At 50.0% G+C, this 20000-nt stretch overlaps 1 protein-coding gene across 8 annotated transcripts in view; it reads right to left on the minus strand.

The window, feature by feature from the left end:
- The window catches only part of LOC115125242 (transcription factor 4-like), a 474956-nt gene that overhangs the window by 71944 nt on the left and 383012 nt on the right, over nucleotides 1-20000 (minus strand). For 7 of the 8 annotated variants that reach the window (XM_065017185.1, XM_065017183.1, XM_065017184.1 and 4 more), the window contains 2 exons: nucleotides 19063-19142; nucleotides 11836-12039 (listed from right to left, as the gene is read on the minus strand). In XM_065017185.1, coding sequence (XP_064873257.1) covers nucleotides 11836-12039; nucleotides 19063-19142 — 284 coding nt within the window. The remainder of the gene's footprint in view (nucleotides 1-11835; nucleotides 12040-19062; nucleotides 19143-20000) is intronic. The other variant, XM_065017182.1, reaches the window with a different exon arrangement.

Raw genomic sequence — 20000 nt, forward strand, 5'->3', positions numbered from 1 at the left:
GATTAACATTGACTGTGTAGAGAAGCTATAACCCAGCCAGGGATTAACATTGACTGTGTAGAGAAGCTATATCCCAGCCAGGGATTAACATTGACTGTGTAGAGAAGCTATAACCCAGCCAGAGATTAACATTGGCTGTGTAGAGAAGCTATAACCCAGCCAGGGATTAACATTGACTGTGTAGAGAAGCTATATCCCAGCCAGGGATTAACATTGACTGTGTAGAGAAGCTATATCCCAGCCAGGGATTAACATTGACTGTGTAGAGAAGCTATATCCCAGCCAGGGATTAACATTGACTGTTTAGAGAAGCTATAACCCAGCCAGGGATTAACATTGACTGTGTAGAGAAGCTATATCCCAGCCAGGGATTAACATTGACTGTGTAGAGAAGCTATATCCCAGCCAGGGATTAACATTGACTGTTTAGGGAAGCTATAACCCAGCCAGGGATTAACATTGACTGTGTAGAGAAGCTATAACCCAGCCAGGGATTAACATTGACTGTGTAGAGAAGCTATATCCCAGCCAGGGATTAACATTGACTGTTTAGGGAAGCTATAACCCAGCCAGGGATTAACATTGACTGTGTATGGAAGCTATATCCCTGTCAGGGATTAACATTGACTGTGTAGAGAAGAGACAGTAAAACAGGGAAGTCAACAGCAGACCAGGTATTTTTGAGAAAGAGGTGTGTGAGTGTGGAGGAAGAGGTGGCATGGGGAAGGATGAGGAAGAGGGGGTTGGGTGTGGAGGAAGAGGGGGTTGGGTGTGTGAATTGTGGCTGGAGAAACAGGAACAGATGGCGTGATCTGAATTAAGAAAATGGGACTAGAGTAGATTAGACTAGAGTAGAGTAGACTAGATTAGAGCAGGCTAGAGTAGAGTAGACTAGAGTAGAGTAGACTAGATTAGAGCAGACTAGAGTAGAGTAGAGTAGAGTAGAGTAGAGTAGACTAGAGTAGAGTAAAGTAGAGTAGACTAGAGTAGAGTAGACTAGAGCAGACTAGAGTAGAGTAGACTAGAGTAGAGTAGAGTAGACTAGAGTTGGTGATCACTGAGAGCCAGGGAATAGACATCAGTAGTACAACATGTAGCCTGACCTGCAACAACAAGAGCTCAACACTCATTCATGTGAAATCCTTTATTTTTCTTCTTCAGGCTACGGTTGAAGCACTTCATGTTTTTATACCATTCTGTTCCCGCTTGAAAATCTACAAAATAAGCTCAATGTGGTCTTTCATGAATATGTTGATTTCAGAGGGAGCGGGCAGACGTTGGATAAATACATACATCCCATAATGTAATCCCTCAGACCAGGGAGCAGTACTCACAGACTATCCCATGGTAGCAGTACTCACAGACTATCCCGTGGTAGCAGTACTCAGAGACTATCCCATGGTAGTAGTACTCACAGACTATCCCATGGTAGCAGTACTCAGAGACTATCCCATGGTAGTAGTACTCACAGACTATCCCATGGTAGCAGTACTCAGAGACTGTCCCATGGTAGCAGTACTCACAGACTATCCCATGGTAGCAGTACTCACAGACTATCCCGTGGTAGCAGTACTCAGAGACTATCCCATGGTAGTAGTACTCACAGACTATCCCATGGTAGCAGTACTCAGAGACTGTCCCATGGTAGCAGTACTCACAGACTATCCCATGGTAGTAGTAGTCCCATGGTAGTAGTACTCACAGACTGTCACATGGTAGCAGTACTCACAGACTATCCCGTGGTAGCAGTACTCAGAGACTATCCCATGGTAGCAGTACTCACAGACTAACCCATGGTAGCAGTACTCAGAGACTGTCCCATGGTAGTAGTACTCAGAGACTGTCCCATGGTAGCAGTACTCACAGACTATCCCATGGTAGCAGTACTCACAGACTATCCCATGGTAGCAGTACTCAGAGACTATCCCATGGTAGCAGTACTCACAGACTATCCCATGGTAGCAGTACTCACAGACTGTCACATGGTAGCAGTACTCACAGACTATCCCGTGGTAGCAGTACTCAGAGACTATCCCATGGTAGCAGTACTCACAGACTATCCCATGGTAGCAGTACTCAGAGACTATCCCATGGTAGCAGTACTCAGAGACTATCCCATGGTAGCAGTACTCACAGACTATCCCATGGTAGTAGTACTCACAGACTATCCCATGGTAGCAGTACTCACAGACTATCCCATGGTAGTAGTACTCACAGACTATCCCATGGTAGCAGTACTCAGAGACTGTCCCATGGTAGCAGTACTCACAGACTATCCCGTGGTAAGAGTACTCACAGACTATCCCGAGCAGTACTCCAGACTATCCCATGGTAGCAGTACTCACAGACTATCCCATGGTAGCAGTACTCAGAGACTGTCCCATGGTAGTAGTACTCACAGACTATCCCATGGTAGTAGTACTCAGAGACTATCCCATGGTAGTAGTACTCAGAGACTATCCCATGGTAGTAGTACTCACAGACTGTCCCATGGTAGTAGTACTCACAGACTATCCCATGGTAGTAGTACTCAGAGACTATCCCATGGTAGTAGTACTCACAGACTATCCCATGGTAGTAGTACTCACAGACTATCCCATGGTAGTAGTACTCAGAGACTGTCCCATGGTAGCAGTACTCACAGACTATCCCATGGTAGTAGTACTCAGAGACTGTCCCATGGTAGTAGTACTCACAGACTATCCCATGGTAGCAGTACTCACAGACTATCCCATGGTAGCAGTACTCACAGACTGTCCCATGGTAGCAGTACTCAGAGACTATCCCATGGTAGCAGTACTCACAGACTATCCCATGGTAGCAGTGCTCACAGACTGTCACATGGTAGCAGTACTCACAGACTATCCCGTGGTAGCAGTACTCAGAGACTATCCCATGGTAGCAGTACTCACAGACTATCCCATGGTAGCAGTACTCAGAGACTATCCCATGGTAGCAGTACTCAGAGACTATCCCATGGTAGCAGTACTCACAGACTATCCCATGGTAGTAGTACTCACAGACTATCCCATGGTAGCAGTACTCACAGACTATCCCATGGTAGTAGTACTCACAGACTATCCCATGGTAGCAGTACTCAGAGACTGTCCCATGGTAGCAGTACTCACAGACTATCCCATGGTAGCAGTACTCACAGACTATCCCGTGGTAGCAGTACTCAGAGACTATCCCATGGTAGTAGTACTCACAGACTATCCCATGGTAGCAGTACTCAGAGACTGTCCCATGGTAGCAGTACTCACATACTATCCCATGGTAGTAGTACTCAGAGACTGTCCCATGGTAGTAGTACTCACAGACTGTCACATGGTAGCAGTACTCACAGACTATCCCGTGGTAGCAGTACTCAGAGACTATCCCATGGTAGCAGTACTCACAGACTATCCCATGGTAGCAGTACTCAGAGACTGTCCCATGGTAGTAGTACTCAGAGACTGTCCCATGGTAGCAGTACTCACAGACTATCCCATGGTAGCAGTACTCACAGACTATCCCATGGTAGCAGTACTCAGAGACTATCCCATGGTAGCAGTACTCACAGACTATCCCATGGTAGTAGTACTCACAGACTATCCCATGGTAGCAGTACTCACAGACTATCCCATGGTAGTAGTACTCACAGACTATCCCATGGTAGCAGTACTCAGAGACTGTCCCATGGTAGCAGTACTCACAGACTATCCCATGGTAGCAGTACTCACAGACTATCCCGTGGTAGCAGTACTCAGAGACTATCCCATGGTAGTAGTACTCACAGACTATCCCATGGTAGCAGTACTCAGAGACTGTCCCATGGTAGCAGTATTCACAGACTATCCCATGGTAGTAGTACTCAGAGACTGTCCCATGGTAGCAGTACTCACAGACTATCCCGTGGTAGCAGTACTCAGAGACTATCCCATGGTAGCAGTACTCACAGACTATCCCATGGTAGCAGTACTCAGAGACTGTCCCATGGTAGTAGTACTCAGAGACTGTCCCATGGTAGCAGTACTCACAGACTATCCCATGGTAGCAGTACTCACAGACTATCCCATGGTAGCAGTACTCAGAGACTATCCCATGGTAGCAGTACTCACAGACTGTCACATGGTAGCAGTACTCACAGACTATCCCATGGTAGTAGTACTCACAGACTATCCCATGGTAGCAGTACTCACAGACTATCCCATGGTAGTAGTACTCACAGACTATCCCATGGTAGCAGTACTCAGAGACTGTCCCATGGTAGCAGTACTCACAGACTATCCCGTGGTAAGAGTACTCACAGACTATCCCGTGGTAGCAGTACTCACAGACTATCCCATGGTAGCAGTACTCACAGACTATCCCATGGTAGCAGTACTCAGAGACTGTCCCATGGTAGTAGTACTCACAGACTATCCCATGGTAGTAGTACTCAGAGACTATCCCATGGTAGTAGTACTCAGAGACTATCCCATGGTAGTAGTACTCACAGACTGTCCCATGGTAGTAGTACTCACAGACTATCCCATGGTAGTAGTACTCAGAGACTATCCCATGGTAGTAGTACTCACAGACTATCCCATGGTAGTAGAACTCACAGACTATCCCATGGTAGTAGTACTCAGAGACTGTCCCATGGTAGCAGTACTCACAGACTATCCCATGGTAGTAGTACTCAGAGACTGTCCCATGGTAGTAGTACTCACAGACTATCCCATGGTAGCAGTACTCACAGACTATCCCATGGTAGCAGTACTCACAGACTGTCCCATGGTAGCAGTACTCAGAGACTGTCCCATGGTAGCAGTACTCACAGACTATCCCATGGTAGCAGTACTCACAGACTATCCCATGGTAGCAGTACTCACAGACTATCCCATGGTAGCAGTACTCACAGACTATCCCATGGTAGCAGTACTCACAGACTATCCCATGGTAGCAGTACTCAGAGACTATCCCATGGTAGTAGTACTCACAGACTATCCCATGGTAGCAGTACTCAGAGACTGTCCCATGGTAGTAGTACTCACAGACTCCCATGGTAGCAGTACTCACAGACTATCCCGTGGTAGTAGTACTCACAGACTATCCCATGGTAGCAGTACTCACAGACTATCCCGTGGTAGCAGTACTCAGAGACTATCCCATGGTAGCAGTTCTCAGACCCCACCAGGACCCCCATTTACCCAATATACAGGACCCCAGTCACGGCTACCCTCCACCATGCCCGTCTGTATTTACTCAATATACAGGACCCCAGTCACGGCTACCCTCCACCATGCCCGTCTGTATTTACTCAATATACAGGACCCCAGTCACGGCTACCCTCCACCATGCCCGTCTGTATTTACTCAATAGGTAGGACCCCAGCCACGGCTACCCTCCACCATGCCCGTCTGTATTTACTCAGGGCAACAGACCTCAGATTATTTAGTAAAAGAAAACAACCTCATTAGCTGTGGAAAACCAACATGGCTGCCACACCACAGCCACCACCACCACCACCTCTCTTTCTCTGGAGGAAACACTAATAAAGATCCTGGTCTTATGGGTGCTGAGAGGACATGGCAGGGTTCTCTCTCCCACGCTAGCAGGCACAGGGAGATAGAAGGTGCGGGGCTCCAGTATAGAGCGAGAGAAGGAGACAAGGAGAGAGGGAGATGATTGAGAGATAGAGAAGCCAATCTGTTTCGATAGATACTTGGGTCCTCTCTCCTCCTCTCTACTGTGTTTGATATAAATCTTTTGCATTTTAACTTGGCAAGTCAGTTAATCATTTTTATTTATTTAGAATGACGGCCTCCACCGGCCAAACCCGGATGACGCTGGGCCAATTGTGCGCCGCCCTACGGTACTGGTTGAGATTCAGCCTGGAATCGAACCAGGGTCTGTAGTGATGCCTCTAGCACTGAGATGCAGTGCCTTAGACCACAGCACTGAGATGCAGTGCCTTAGACCACTGCGCCAGTCGGGAGCCCTGAAGAAGTTGACAGATCCCCAGGTGGAGTACAGAGAGGAGTAGTGTACTCCAGTCGACACAGTACAATGACAGCACAGCTGGCTGGATGTGCGTGAGAAGAAGGTAATCACTCTGCAGTGAGTCAGACCACAACACTCTCCTCTCTCTCCTTTCTCTCCTCTCTCTCCTTTCTCTCCCCTCTCTCTTTTCTCTCCCCTCTCCTCTCTCTCCTCTCTCTCCTTTCTCTCCCCTCTCTCCTTTCTCTCTCCTCTCTCTCCTTTCTTTCCCCTCTCCTCTCTCTTTCTCTCCCCTCTCTCCTCTCTCTCATTTCTCTACCCTCTCTCTCCTTTCTCTCCCCTCTCTCCTTTCTCTCTCCTCTCTCTCCTTTCTTTCCCCTCTCCTCTCTCTTTCTCTCCCCTCTCTCATCTCTCTCATTTCTCTACCCTCTCTCTCCTTTCTCTCCCCTCTCTACTTTCTCTCTCCTCTCTCTCCTTTCTCTCCCCTCTCTCCTTTCTCTCTCCTCTCTCCTTTCTCTCCTCTCTCTCCTCTCTCTGCCCTCTCTCCTCTCTCTCCCCTCTCTCCTCTCTCTCCCCTCTCCAAGCTCTGCCTTGGCCACAGGTACTCTCCATCCTTTCTCCTCCCTCTCTCTCTCTCTCTCTCTCTCTCTCTCTCTCTCTCTCTCTCTCTCTCACACCTTTGTTTGGACAAGTGTTTTTGGAGTAGATGCTGCCAGTTTGTTTGTTGTATGTTAGCACAACTGTGAGTTGTTTATATGTACAAATAAGTGTATAAGTGCCTTTTGTGTCAGTGTGACTGTTACTAAAGTATGGCAGTAATGGAAAGAGAGGACGGATGGAGGGAGGGGAGTGGGAGGGGGAGAAAAAGAGGGAGAGAAGGAGGTGCAGAACAGAGTGGAAACACATTGAGCAGAGCAGGAAGAAGACAGAGAGAGGGAGAGAGTGACAGAGAGAGAGAGAGAGAGAGAGAGAGAGAGACAGATTGAGAGGGAGAGACAGAGGGAGAGAGAGAGACAGAGAGAGAGAGGGAGAGAGTGACAGAGAGAGAGAGAGAGAGAGAGAGAGAGAGAGAGAGAGACAGATTGAGAGGGAGAGACAGAGGGAGAGAGAGAGACAGATTGAGAGGGAGAGAGTGACAGAGAGAGAGAATGTGTGTGTGTAACAAGGTCCCTCTTTCTCTCTCTCTGTCTCTATGTCTCTCTCCCTCTCTCTCTGTCTCTCTTTCGCTCTCTGTCTCTCTCTCTCTCCTCCCTCTCTGTCTCTCTCTCTCCCTCTGTCTCTCTCTCTCTCCCTCCTTCCCTCCCTCCCCCTCTCTCCCTCCTCCCCCTCTCTCTCTCTCTCCCTCCATCCTCTCTCTCTCTCCCCCTTTCCCTCTCTCTCCCCCTCCCTCCGCCCTCTCTCTCTCCCCCTCCCTCCTTCCCTCCCCCTCTCTCTCTCCCTCCATCCTCTCTCTCTCTCCCCCCCTTTCCCTCTCTCTCCCCCTCCCTCCGCCCTCTCTCTCTCCCCCTCCCTCCGTCCTCTCTCTCTCCCCCTCCCTCCTTCCCTCCCCCTCTCTCTCTCCCTCCATCCTCTCTTTCTCTCCCCCTTTCCCTCTCTCTCCCCCTCCCTCCCTCCGCCCTTTCTCTCTCCCCCTCCCTCCGTCCTCTCTCTCTCCCCCTCCCTCCGCTCTCTCTCTCTCCCCCTCCCTCCATCCGTCCTCTCTCTCTCTCCCCCTCCCTCCGTCCTCTCTCTCTCCCCCTCCCTCCGCCCTTTCTCTCTCCCCCTCCCTCCGTCCTCTCTCTCTCCCCCTCCCTCCGCTCTCTCTCTCTCCCCCTCCCTCCATCCGTCCTCTCTCTCCCTCCCCCTCCCTCCGTCCTCTCCTTTATGCACCACAGCTGCTTCAGCCTTTATAGCTTGTTTCAAGTTGGAAAAAAACCCAACAACCCTCAATATGGAAAACATTACCAGCATCCTCCTTGATGTTTTCAAGTGAGTCCCCCCGCCCCCTAAACTCCTTGTGTGGAATATATAAAGGGGTCAGAGGCTTGGCTGTACGGGGCTGTGGTATAGGGCTGGGGTATAGGGCTGGGGTATAGGGCTGGGGTATAGGGCTGGGGTATAGGGTTGGGGCTGAGGTATAGGGCTGGGGTGTAGGGTTGGGGCTGTGGTATAGGGCTGGGGTATAGGGTTGGGGTATAGGGTTGGGGCTGTGGTATAGGGCTGGGGTATAGGGCTGGGGTATAGGGCTGGGGTATAGGGTTGGGGCTGTGGTATAGGGCTGGGGTATAGGGCTGGGGTATAGGGTTGGGGCTGTGGTATAGGGCTGGGGTATAGGGTTGGGGCTGGGGTATAGGGCTGGGGTATAGGGCTGGGGTATAGGGCTGGGGTATAGGGCTGGGGCTGGGGTATAGGGCTGGGGTATAGGGCTGGGGTATAGGGCTGGGGTATAGGGTTGGGGTATAGGGCTGGGGTATAGGGCTGGGGTATAGGGCTGGGGTATAGGGCTGGGGTATAGGGCTGGGGTGTAGGGCTAGGGTATAGGGTTGGGGCTGTGGTATAGGGCTGGGGTATAGGGCTGGGGTATAGGGCTGGGGCTGGGGTATAGGGCTGGGGTATAGGGCTGGGGTATAGGGCTGGGGCTGGGGTATAGGGCTGGGGTATGGGGCTGGGGTATAGGGCTGGAGTATAGGGCTGGGGTATAGGGCTGGGGCTGGGGTATAGGGCTGGGGTATAGGGCTGGAGTATAGGGCTGGGGCTGGGGTATAGGGCTGGGGTATAGGGCTGGGGTATAGGGCTGGGGTATAGGGCTGGGGCTGGGGTATAGGGCTGGGGTATAGGGCTGGGGTATAGGGCTGGGGCTGGGGTATAGGGCTGGGGTATAGGGTTGAGGTATAGGGCTGGGGTATAGGGATGGGGTATAGGGCTGGGGTATAGGGTTGGGGCTGGGGTATAGGGCTGGGGTATAGGGCTGGGGTATAGGGTTGGGGTTTAGGGCTGGGGTATAGGGCTGGGGTATAGGGCTGGGGTATAGGGCTGGGGTATAGGGCTGGGGTATAGGGTTGGGGCTGTGGTATAGGGCTGGGGTATAGGGCTGGGGTATAGGGCTGGGGTATAGGGCTGGGGTATAGGGTTGAGGTATAGGGCTGGGGTATAGGGCTGGGGTATAGGGCTGGGGTATAGGGCTGGGGTATAGGGTTGGGGCTGAGGTATAGGGCTGGGGTATAGGGTTGGGGCTGGGGTATAGGGCTGGGGTATAGGGTTGGGGTATAGGGCTGGGGTATAGGGCTGGGGTATAGGGCTGGGGTATAGGGCTGGGGTATAGGGCTGGGGTATAGGGTTGGGGTTTAGGGCTGGGGTATAGGGCTGGGGTATAGGGCTGGGGTATAGGGCCGGGTATAGGGCCGGGGTATAGGGATGGGGTTTAGGGCTGGGGTATAGGGTTGGGGTTTAGGGCTGGGGTATTGGGCTGTGGTATAGGGTTGGGGTTTAGGGCTGGGGTATTGGGCTGGGGTATAGGGTTGGGGCTGGGGTATAGGGCTGGGGTATAGGGTTGGGGCTGGGGTATAGGGTTGGGGCTGGGGTATAGGGCTGGGGTATAGGGCTGGGGTATAGGGTTGGGGCTGGGGTTTAGGGCTGGGGTATAGGGCCGGGGTATAGGGCTGGTGGCTGGGTCTGAGAGCTGAATGTAGCTCTGACAGAATGTGAATGGTATTTCCTTCATTTCGTCGTGGTCTGGCTGCAGTTGGCCATGCGAGGTGGCCTAGGGCAGGGCTGCTGAGAGACACAGCAGCAGCAACACCCCCCAGAAGCACCTCAGTAACATCCCAGTAACACCCCCGCTAACACCCCCGGTAACACACCTGGTAACACCCCCGCTAACACCCCTGGTAACACCCCCGGTAACACACCTGGTAACACCCCCGGTAACACACCTGGTAACACCTCCGGTAACACACCTGGTAACATCTCTGGTAACACTCACGGTAACACCCCTGGTAACACCCCTGGTAACACCCTCGCTAACACCCCCGGTAACAACCCTGGTAACATCCCCGGTAACACCCCTGGTAACACCCCCAGTAACACCACAGTAACACCCACTGTAACACCCCCGGTAACACCCCAGTAACACCCCCGGTAACACACCTGGTAACAACCCCGGTAACACACCTGGTAACACCTCCGGTAACACTCACGGTAACACCCCTGGTAACACCCTCGCTAACACCCCCGGTAACACCCCAGTAACACCCCTGGTAACACCCCTGGTAACACCTCCGGTAACACCCCCGGTAACACCCCAGTAACACCCCTGGTAACACCCCTGGTAACACCCCAGTAAGAGAGAGGGGGAGGGAGGGAAGGAGGGAGAGAGAGAGAGACAGAGGGAGAGAGAGAGACAGAGAGAGGGAGAGAGAGAGAGAGACAGAGAGCGAAAGAGAGACAGAGAGAGAGGGAGAGAGACATAGAGACAGAGAGAGAACAAGAGGGACCTTGTTACACACACCCCCAGTAACACCCCCGGTAACACCTCCGGTAACACCCCAGTAACACCCCTGGTAACACCCCTGGTAACACCCCCAGTAACACCCACAGTAACACCCCTGGTAACACCCCCAGTAACACCCCGGTAACACCCCAGTAACACCCCTGGTAACACCCCGTAACACCCCAGTAACACCCACAGTAACACCCCCAGTAACACCCCTGTAACACCCCAGTAACACCCCTGGTAACACCCACAGTAACACCCCCAGTAACATCCCCGGTAACACCCCAGTAACACCCCTGGTAACATCCCCAGTAACACCCCTGGTAACACCCTCGGTAACACCCAGAGTAACACCCCGGTAACACCCCGGTAACACCCACAGTAACACCCCGGTAACACCCCCAGTAACACCCACAGTAACACCCCCCGTAACACCCCTGGTAACACCCACCGTAACACCCCCAGTAACACCCCCAGTAACACCCCAGTAACACCCTCAGTAACACCCACCGTAACATCCCGGTAACACCCCGGTAACACCCTCGGTAACACCCCGGTAACACCCTCAGTAACACCCCTGGTAACACCCTGGTAACACCCACAGTATCACCCCAGTAACACCCTGGTAACACCCACAGTAACACCCCCCGGTAACACCCTCAGTAACACCCCTGGTAACACCCACCGTAACACCCCCGATAACACCCACCATAATACCCCCGGTAACACCCACCCAAAGTAACACCCCGGTAACACCCTCGGTAACATCCTCAGTAACACCCCGGTAACACCCACAGTAACACCCCGGTAACACCCTGTAACACCCCGGCATCACCCACAGTAACACCCCGTAACACCCCTGTAACACCCCGGCAACACCCCCGCAACACCCCGGTAACACCCCGGCAACACCCACAGTAACACCCCGGTAACACCCCTGTAACACCCCGGCAACACCCCGGTAACACCCCGGCAACCCCCATGGTAACACCCCAGTAACACCCTGGGAACAAGTGTGCAGGGAATAGATCTTAAAAAGCTGTTGATACAAATATGCAGGAAAACCACTGCTTTTAGAAGCAGTGTGTGTGTGTGTGTGTGTGTGTGTGTGTGAAGGGGAGACGAGGGGTTCTTATTTCAATTGCATCACCATGTAGAACATTCCAGAAGACCTATTCCACTAACACGTGGTTATCGTCAAGACAACCCTGAGGTCCCGTTATCGTCAAGACAACCCTGAGGTCAGGTTATCGTCAAGACAACCCTGAGGTCCAGCTCTGCTCCAGTCAGCAGCCGGGAGAAAGAGGAGGTGCTGACTGGGTTCATACAGACCCCCCCCCCCCCCTCGATACACCACTGGGGAGAATTACATCTTTTCAGTTATAGAAGACGGTTCCTACCATGATTGAGTGGCGGTTGGCAGACAGTAGTCCCGTGCCGTACCCAGAACTCAGTCCTCCCATGGCCCCGTTGTGCGCTGCCCCGATGAGGCTGTGCATGTCTTGGTGCCCGCCGGGCATGCCCGTGGAGGGGCCGACCGCGTGACTCCGCAGGACGTGGATGGCATCGTCCAGGCGCTCCAGGCGGTCCTCGATACGACTCTGCTGCGGAGGGAGGGGGGGGGAGAAGGGCTCAGAGGTTAGAGGTCAGGGGTCATGTTGGTGATTAAGTGCTTATGAATGGGTTATGAATAGGTACAGAATGGGTTATGAATAAATTATGAACGCGTTATCAAATCAAATTGTATTCGTCACATGCTTGGTAAACAACAGGAGACAGTAGACTAACAGGGAAATGCTTGGTAAACAACAGGTGTAGACTAACAGTGAAATGCTTGGTAAACAACAGGTGTAGACTAACAGTGAAATGCTTGGTAAACAACAGGTGTGGACTAACAGTGAAATGCTTGGTAAACAACAGGTGTAGACTAACAGGGAAATGCTTGGTAAACAACAGGAGACAGTAGACTAACAGGGAAATGCTTCCTTACAGGACCTTCCCAACAATGCAGAGAGAAAGAAAGTAAAGAAACAATAGAAAAGTAAAACACATAATAATAAAAGTAATAATAAATACACAATAAGTAATGATAACATGGCTATATACACGGGGTACCTGTACAGAGTCAAAGTGCAGGGGTACGAGGTAATTACAGAGTCAAAGTGCAGGGGTACGACGTAATGGAGGTAGATATGTACATATAGGTAGGAATATAGTGACATCGTAAACAGAAGCAACAGCGTCTGTGATGAGATAAACATGCAGATGGTCCGGGGGGGTTAAATCAAAAGTAACAGTCAGTATCTGGTGTGGCCACCAGCTGCATTAAGTACTGCAGTGCATCTCCTCCTCATGGACTGCACCAGATTTGCCAGTTCTTGCTGTGAGATGTTACCCCACTCTTCCACCAAGGCACCTGCAAGTTCCCAGACATTTCTGGGGGGAATGGTCCGGGTAGCTTGTTTGGGTAACTATTTAACTAACTATATTTACCTAACTATTTAACTAACTATTTACCTAACTATTTAACTAACTATTTACCTAACTATTTAACTAACTATTTACCTAACTATTTACCTAACTATTTAACTAACTATTTACCTAACTATTTAACTAACTATTTAACTAACTATTTACCTAACTATTTACCTAACTATTTACCTAACTATGTAACTAACTATTTACCTAACTATGTAACTAACTATTTACCTAACTATTTACCTAACTATTTAACTAACTATTTAACTATTTACCTAACTATTTAACTAACTATTTACCTAACTATTTACCTAACTATTTACCTAACTATTTAACTAACTATTTAGAAGTCTTATGGCTTGGAGGTAGAAGCTGTTCAGGGTCCTGTCTTTTAGGATCCCGTTGGTAGCAGAGAGAACAGTGTAAGATTTAACAATGTTTAGGGCCTTCCTCTGACACCGCCTGGTATAGAGGTCCTGGATGACAGGGAGTTCAGTCCCAGTGAGGTCCGTCCTCACTCCCTCTCTAGCGCCATGTGGTCGGATGACAAGCAGTTGTGTCACGGCTGATGAAAGGAGCGGACCAAGGTGTAGCGTGGTGAGCGTACATGTTCTTTAATTAAGGAAAACGACGCCGAACAAAACAATACACACTACAAAACAAAACCGTGACGCTTAAGGCTAAGTGCCGTAAAGAAAGTCAACTTCCCACAAACACAGGTGGGAAAAAGGGTACCTAAGTATGGTTCTCAATCAGAGACAACGACAGACAGCTGTCCCTGATTGAGAACTATACCCGGCCAAAACATAGAGATAGAAAATCATAGAAAAACAAAACATTGAAATGCCCACCCCAACTCACGCCCTGACCAAACCAAAATAGAGACATAAAAAGGATCTCCAAGGTCAGGGCGTGACAAGTTGCCGTACAAAAAAGTGATGCAGTGAGTCAAGGTGCTTTCCACGGTGCAGCTGTAGAACTTTTTGAGGATCTGAGGGCCCATGCCAAATCTTTTGAGTCTCCTGAGGGGGAAGAGGCGTTGTTCGGCCCTCTGTTTCCTGTAGTTCATAATCAGCTCCTTTGTCTTGATCACGTTGAGGGACAGTTTGTTGTCTGGCACCACTTCCAGGTCTCTGACCTCCTCCCCCTATAGACAGTCTCATCATCATCTGTGATCATCTGTGATCAGGCCTACCACCGTTGTGTCATTTGCCAACTCAATGATGGTGTTGAAGTCGTGTTTGGCCACACAGTCGTGGATGAACAGGGAGTACAGGAGGGGACTAAGCACACACCCGAGGGGTCCCAGCGTTGAGGATCAGCGTGGCAGATGTGTTGTTGCCTACCCTTACCACCTGGGGGCATCCCATCAGGAAGTTCAGGATCCAGATGTAGAGGGAGGTGTTCAGTCCCAGGGTCCTTAGCTTAGTGATGAGCTTGGAGGGCACTATGGTGTTGAATGCTGAGCTGTAGTCAATGAACAGCACATAGGTGTTGCTTTTGTCCAGGTGGGAAAGGGCAGTGCGGAGTGCAATAGAGATTGCGTCATCTGTGGATCTGTTGGGGCGGAATGCGAATTGGAGTCGGTCCAGGGTGTCTGGGATGATGGTGTTGATGTGAGCCATGACCAGCCTAGCAAAGCATTTCATGGCAGCAGCGAATGGGGATCCCTAATGAATACAAATATAACATACAGACTGTGTCAGAGGTTGAAAATGTCAGTGAAGACACTTTCCAGCTGGTCAGAGTATGCGTCCTGGTAATCCGTCTGGAGAGAAAAGGATCACACAGTCGTCAGGAACATCTGGTGCTCTCATGCATAGAAGGAATTTTCACTCGTCTGGCAGGCTCGCGTCACTAGGCAGCTCACGGCTGGGTTTCCGTGATAGTTTTCAAGCCCTGCCACATCTGATGAGCATCAGAGCTGGTGTAGTAGGATTCGATCTTAGTCCTGTATTGATGCTTTGCCTGTTTGATGGTTCATTGAAGGGCGTAGCGGGATTTCCTATAAGCGTCCGGATTAGTGTCCCTATCCTTGAAAGCGGCAGCTGTAGCCCTTAGCTCAGTGTGGATGTTGCCTGTAATCCATGGCTTCTGGTTGGGGTATGTACGTACAGTCACTGTGGGGATGACGTCATCGATGCACTTATTGATAAAGCCGGTGACTGATGTGGTAAACTCCTCAATGCCATCGGATGAATCCCGGAACATTTTCCAGTCTGCAAAACAGTCCTGTAGCGTAGCATCCGCTTCATCAGACCACTTCCGCATTGAGCGAGTCACTGGTACTTCCTGTTTGAGTTTTTGCTTGTTAGCAGGAATCAGGAGGAAAGAGTTATGGACATATTTGAGGGCGAGCTTTGTATGCGTCTTTGTGTGTGGAGTAAAGGTGATCTAGAGTTCTTTCGCCTCTAGATGCACAGGTGACATGCTGGTAGATATTAGGTTAGATGGATTTAATTTTTCCTGCATTTAAATCACTGGCCACCTCTGGATGAGCATTTTTGGTACCGAGTGGCGCAGTGCTAGAGGCATCACCACAGACCCAGGTTCGATCCCGGGCTGTATCACAACCGGCCGTGATCTGTAGCCCCATCGGATTCGCCCAGCTTCGTCCGGGTTACGGGTTTGGCCGGGGTAGGCCGTCATTGTAAAATAAGTATTTGTTCTTAACTGACTTGCCTAGTTAAATAAAGGTTAAATAAAATTATTGTTTGCTTATGGCTTTATACAGCTCGCTGGGTGTGGACTTAGTGCCATCATCGGTTTGTGATGGTAAATAGACAGCTACAAAAAATATAGATGAAAACTATCTGGGTAAATAGTATGGTCTACAGCAGGGGAGGTCCGGAACCTGCTGGCTTTCTGTTCTACCTGATAATTAATTGTCACCCACCTGTTGTCCCAGATCTAAATCAGCCGCTGATTAGAGGGGGAACCACCCACCTGGTGTTCCAGGTCTAAATCAGCTCCTGATTAGAGGGGAATCACCCACCTGGTGTCCCAGGTCTAAATCAGTCCCTGATTAGAAGGGGAACCACCCACCTGGTGTCCCAGGTCTAAATCAGCTCCTGATTAGAGGGGAATCACCCACCTGGTCTCCCAGGTCTAAATCAGTCCCTGATTAGAGGGGAATCACCCACCTGCTGTCCCAGGTCTAAATCAGCCCCTGATTAGAGGGGAATCACCCACCTGGTCTCCCAGGTCTAAATCAGTCCCTGATTAGAGGGGAATCACCCACCTGGTGTCCCAGGTCTAAATCAGCCCCCGATTAGAGGGGAATCACCCACCTGGTGTCCCAGGTCTAAATCAGCCCCTGATTAGAGGGGAGTCACTCACCTGGTGTCCCAGGTCTAAATCAGCCCCTGATTAGAGGGTAACAATGAAAATTAGCAGTGGAACTGGCTTCAATTCCAGAGTTGAGTTTGCAGCTTATCATGAGGTATTCTAACTCAGGTGAGCAAAACCTCGAGACTTCCTTAATATCAGAGATCACGCAATAGCTGTTGTTAATAGAGACGCACACCTCCCCCCTTGATCCGACGCTGCCCTACTGTCTTGCAGATGCATAGAAAAAAACATCTGAACTCAGCAAATAACGAAACGTCCTCTCACTGTCAACTGGGTTTATTTTCAGAAAACTTAACATGTGTAAATATTTGAAGAACATAACAAGATTCAACAACTTAGACGTAAACTGAACAACTTCCACAGACATGTGACTAACAGAAATGCAATAATGTGTCCCTGAACAAAGTGTGTGTGTGTGTGGGGGGGGGTTATTCAAATCAAAAGTAACATTCAGTATCTGGTGTGGCCACCAGCTGCATTAAGTACTGCAGTGCATCTCCTCCTCATGGACTGCACCAGATTTGCCAGTTCTTGCTATGAGATGTTACCCCACTCTTCTACCAAGGCACCTGCAAGTTCCCGGACATTTCTGGGGGAATGGCCCTAGCCCTCACCCTCCGATCCAACAGGTCCCAGACGTGCTCATTGGGATTGAGATCCGGGCTCTTCGCTGGCAATCGCAGAACATTGGCATTCCTGTCTTGGAGGAAATCACGCACAGAACGAGCAGTATGGTATTGTCATGCTGGAGGGTCATGTCAGGATCAGCCTGCAGGAAGGGTACCACATGAGGGAGGAGGATGTCTTCCCTGTAACACACAGCGTTGAGATTGCCTGCAATGACAACAAGCTCAGCCCGATGATGCTGTGACACACCGCCCCAGACCATGACAGACCCTCCAACTCCAAATTGATCCCGCTCCAGAGTACAGGCCTCGGTGTAACGCTCATTCCTTCGACGATAAACGCGAATCCAACCATCACCCCTGGTGAGACAAAACCGCGACTCCTCAGTGGAGAGCACTTTTTGCCAATCCTGATTGGTCCAGCGACTGTGGGTTTGTGTCCATAGACAACGTTGTTGCCGGTGATGTCTGGTGAGGACCTGCCTTTACAACAGGCCTACAAGCCCTCAGTCCAGCCTCTCTCAGCCTATTGCGGACAGTCTGAGCACTGATGGGTGGATTGTGCGTTCCTGGTGTAACTTGGGCAGTTGTTGTTGCCATCCTGTACCTGTCCCGCATGTCCCGCAGGTGTGATGTTCGGATGTACCGATCCTGTGCAGGTGTTGTTACACGTGGTCTGCCACTGCGAGAACGATCAGCTGTCCATCCTGTCTCCCTGTAGCGCTGTCTTAGGCGTCACACATTTCAATGTATTGCCCTGGCCACATCTGCAGTCCTCATGCCTCCTTGCAGCATGCCTAAGGCACGATCACGCAGATGAGCACGGACCCTGGGGATCTTTCTTTTGGTGTTTTTCAGAGTCAGTAGAAAGGCCTCTTTAGTGTCTTAAGTTTTCATAACTGTGACCTTAATTGCCTGCCGTCTGTAAGCTGACCGTTCCACAGGTGCATGTTCATTAATTGTTTATGGTTCATTGAACAAGCCTGCAGATGTGGCCAGGGCAATACAGTGTTTAAACCCTTTACAATGAAGAGTCTGTTAAGTTATTTACATTTTTACGAATTATCTTTGAAAGACCAGGTCCTGAAAAAGGGAACGTTTTTTTTGTTGTTGCCGAGTTTAGAATATTATCCACGTCCAAGTGTCTGAGAACAACAGGAAATGACAGGTCTTCAGGTCGGTAGGATAGTCTCGAACGGAGCGCATCCAGTTTCTTCTCCAGTGATTTGTACTCCAATAGAACAGAGGGTTATTTACTCGTCTCCATAGTTTCATCAGGGTGCCACGCTGGCCTCTATATTGTTGTCTCTTTCTCTTCTGAGTGTCCGGGATTAGGGCCTTGTCCTGGGTGAGCAGTACGTCCTAGCGTCGCCAACTCAATGACGTAGAACTCTTCATCCAAATCGAGGTTAGTGATCCCTGTTCTGATGAGCAGTACGTCCTAGCGTCGCCAACTCAATGACGTAGAACTCTTCATCCAAATCGAGGTTAGCGATCCCTGTTCTGATGAGCAGTACGTCCTAGCGTCGCCGACTCGTTGAAGTAGAACTCTTCATCCAAATCGAGGTTAGTGATCCCTGTTCTGATGTCCAGGAATCTCTTTCTTTGCGGTCGTAGGAAACATTATATACAAAAGAAGTTAAGATCAACGCACAAAGAAAACACACCAAATAGCAGACTTGACACCCCTTCGTGCCTTATTGGTTAATTATGATATCAATAGGACTCTGCTGCAGGAGGGGAGGGAAGGGGTCAGGGGGTAAGAGGTCAGGATATCAATAGGATGGAAAGGGGTCAGGGGGTAAGAGGTCAGGATATCAATAGGATGGAAAGGGGTCAGGGGGTAAGAGGTCAGGATATCAATAGGATGGAAAGGGGTCAGGGGGTAAGAGGTCAGGATATCAATAGGATGGAAAGGGGTCAGGGGGTAAGAGGTCAGGATATCAATAGGATGGAAAGGGGTCAGGGGGTAAGAGGTCAGGATATCAATAGGATGGAAAGGGGTCAGGGGGTAAGAGGTCAGGATATCAATAGGATGGAAAGGGGTCAGGGATTAGAGGTCAGGATATCAATAGGATGGAAAGGGGTCAGTGGGAAAGAGGTTGCATTGTTGTTATAGGCAGCATTGTGAATGTGTTACGAATGTCTTATGAAGATCTTATGTAGTCTTACCAGAGAGTGTAGAGGAGCCTCGTAGTTGGGGGAGGAAGGACCTTGTCCTCCGTTCCTGGACCACATAGCAGAACTAGCAGCTAGGAGAGGACACAAGGAGATGAAGACATGAGGAGACAAGGAGATGACGGAATTAGACAAAGAGATAAGGACATGAGGAGTCAAGGAGATGACGACATGAGGAGACAAGGAGATGAGGAGACAAGGAGATGAGGAGACAAGGACATGAGGACACGAGGAGATGAGGACATGAGGAGACAAGGAGATGAGGACATGAGGTGACAAGACGATCAAGAGATAAGAAGACAAGGAGATGAGGACATGAAGAGACAAGGACATGAGGAGCCAATAAGAGAAGGAGATGAGGAGACAAGGAGGCAAGACGATGAGTACATGAGGAGACAATAAGATGAGTACATGAGGACACGAGGAGATGAGGACATGTGGAGACAAGGAGAGAAGGAAATGACGAGACAAGACGATGAGGACAAGAGGAGTCAAGGAGATCAAGAGACAAGGAGTCAAGGAGACAATTACATGAGACAAGGAGACAAGAAGATGAGGACATGAGGAGAAGGAGACAAGGACATGAGGAGACAAGGAGACGAGGAGACACAATGAGGACATGAGAAAATAAGGAGACGAGGAGATGAGGACAGAGTGAGCACAGGAAGGACATGGGACTAGAAACTATCCCATTTTGTCAGTATCCCAAAACGATTCATATACTCTCTGATACTGCCCTGAAATACAGCCCTGAACTACAGCCCTGAACTACAGCCCTGAACTACAGCCCTGAACTACAGCCCTGAAATACAGCCCTGAAATACAGCCCTGAACTACAGCCCTGAACTACAGCCCTGAACTACAGCCCTGAACTACAGCCCTGAAATACAGCCCTGAACTACAGCCCTGAAATACAGCCCTGAAATACAGCC

The sequence above is a fragment of the Oncorhynchus nerka genome, linkage group LG4 (assembly GCF_034236695.1).
Source record: "Oncorhynchus nerka isolate Pitt River linkage group LG4, Oner_Uvic_2.0, whole genome shotgun sequence".
Classification (NCBI taxonomy): domain Eukaryota; kingdom Metazoa; phylum Chordata; class Actinopteri; order Salmoniformes; family Salmonidae; genus Oncorhynchus; species Oncorhynchus nerka.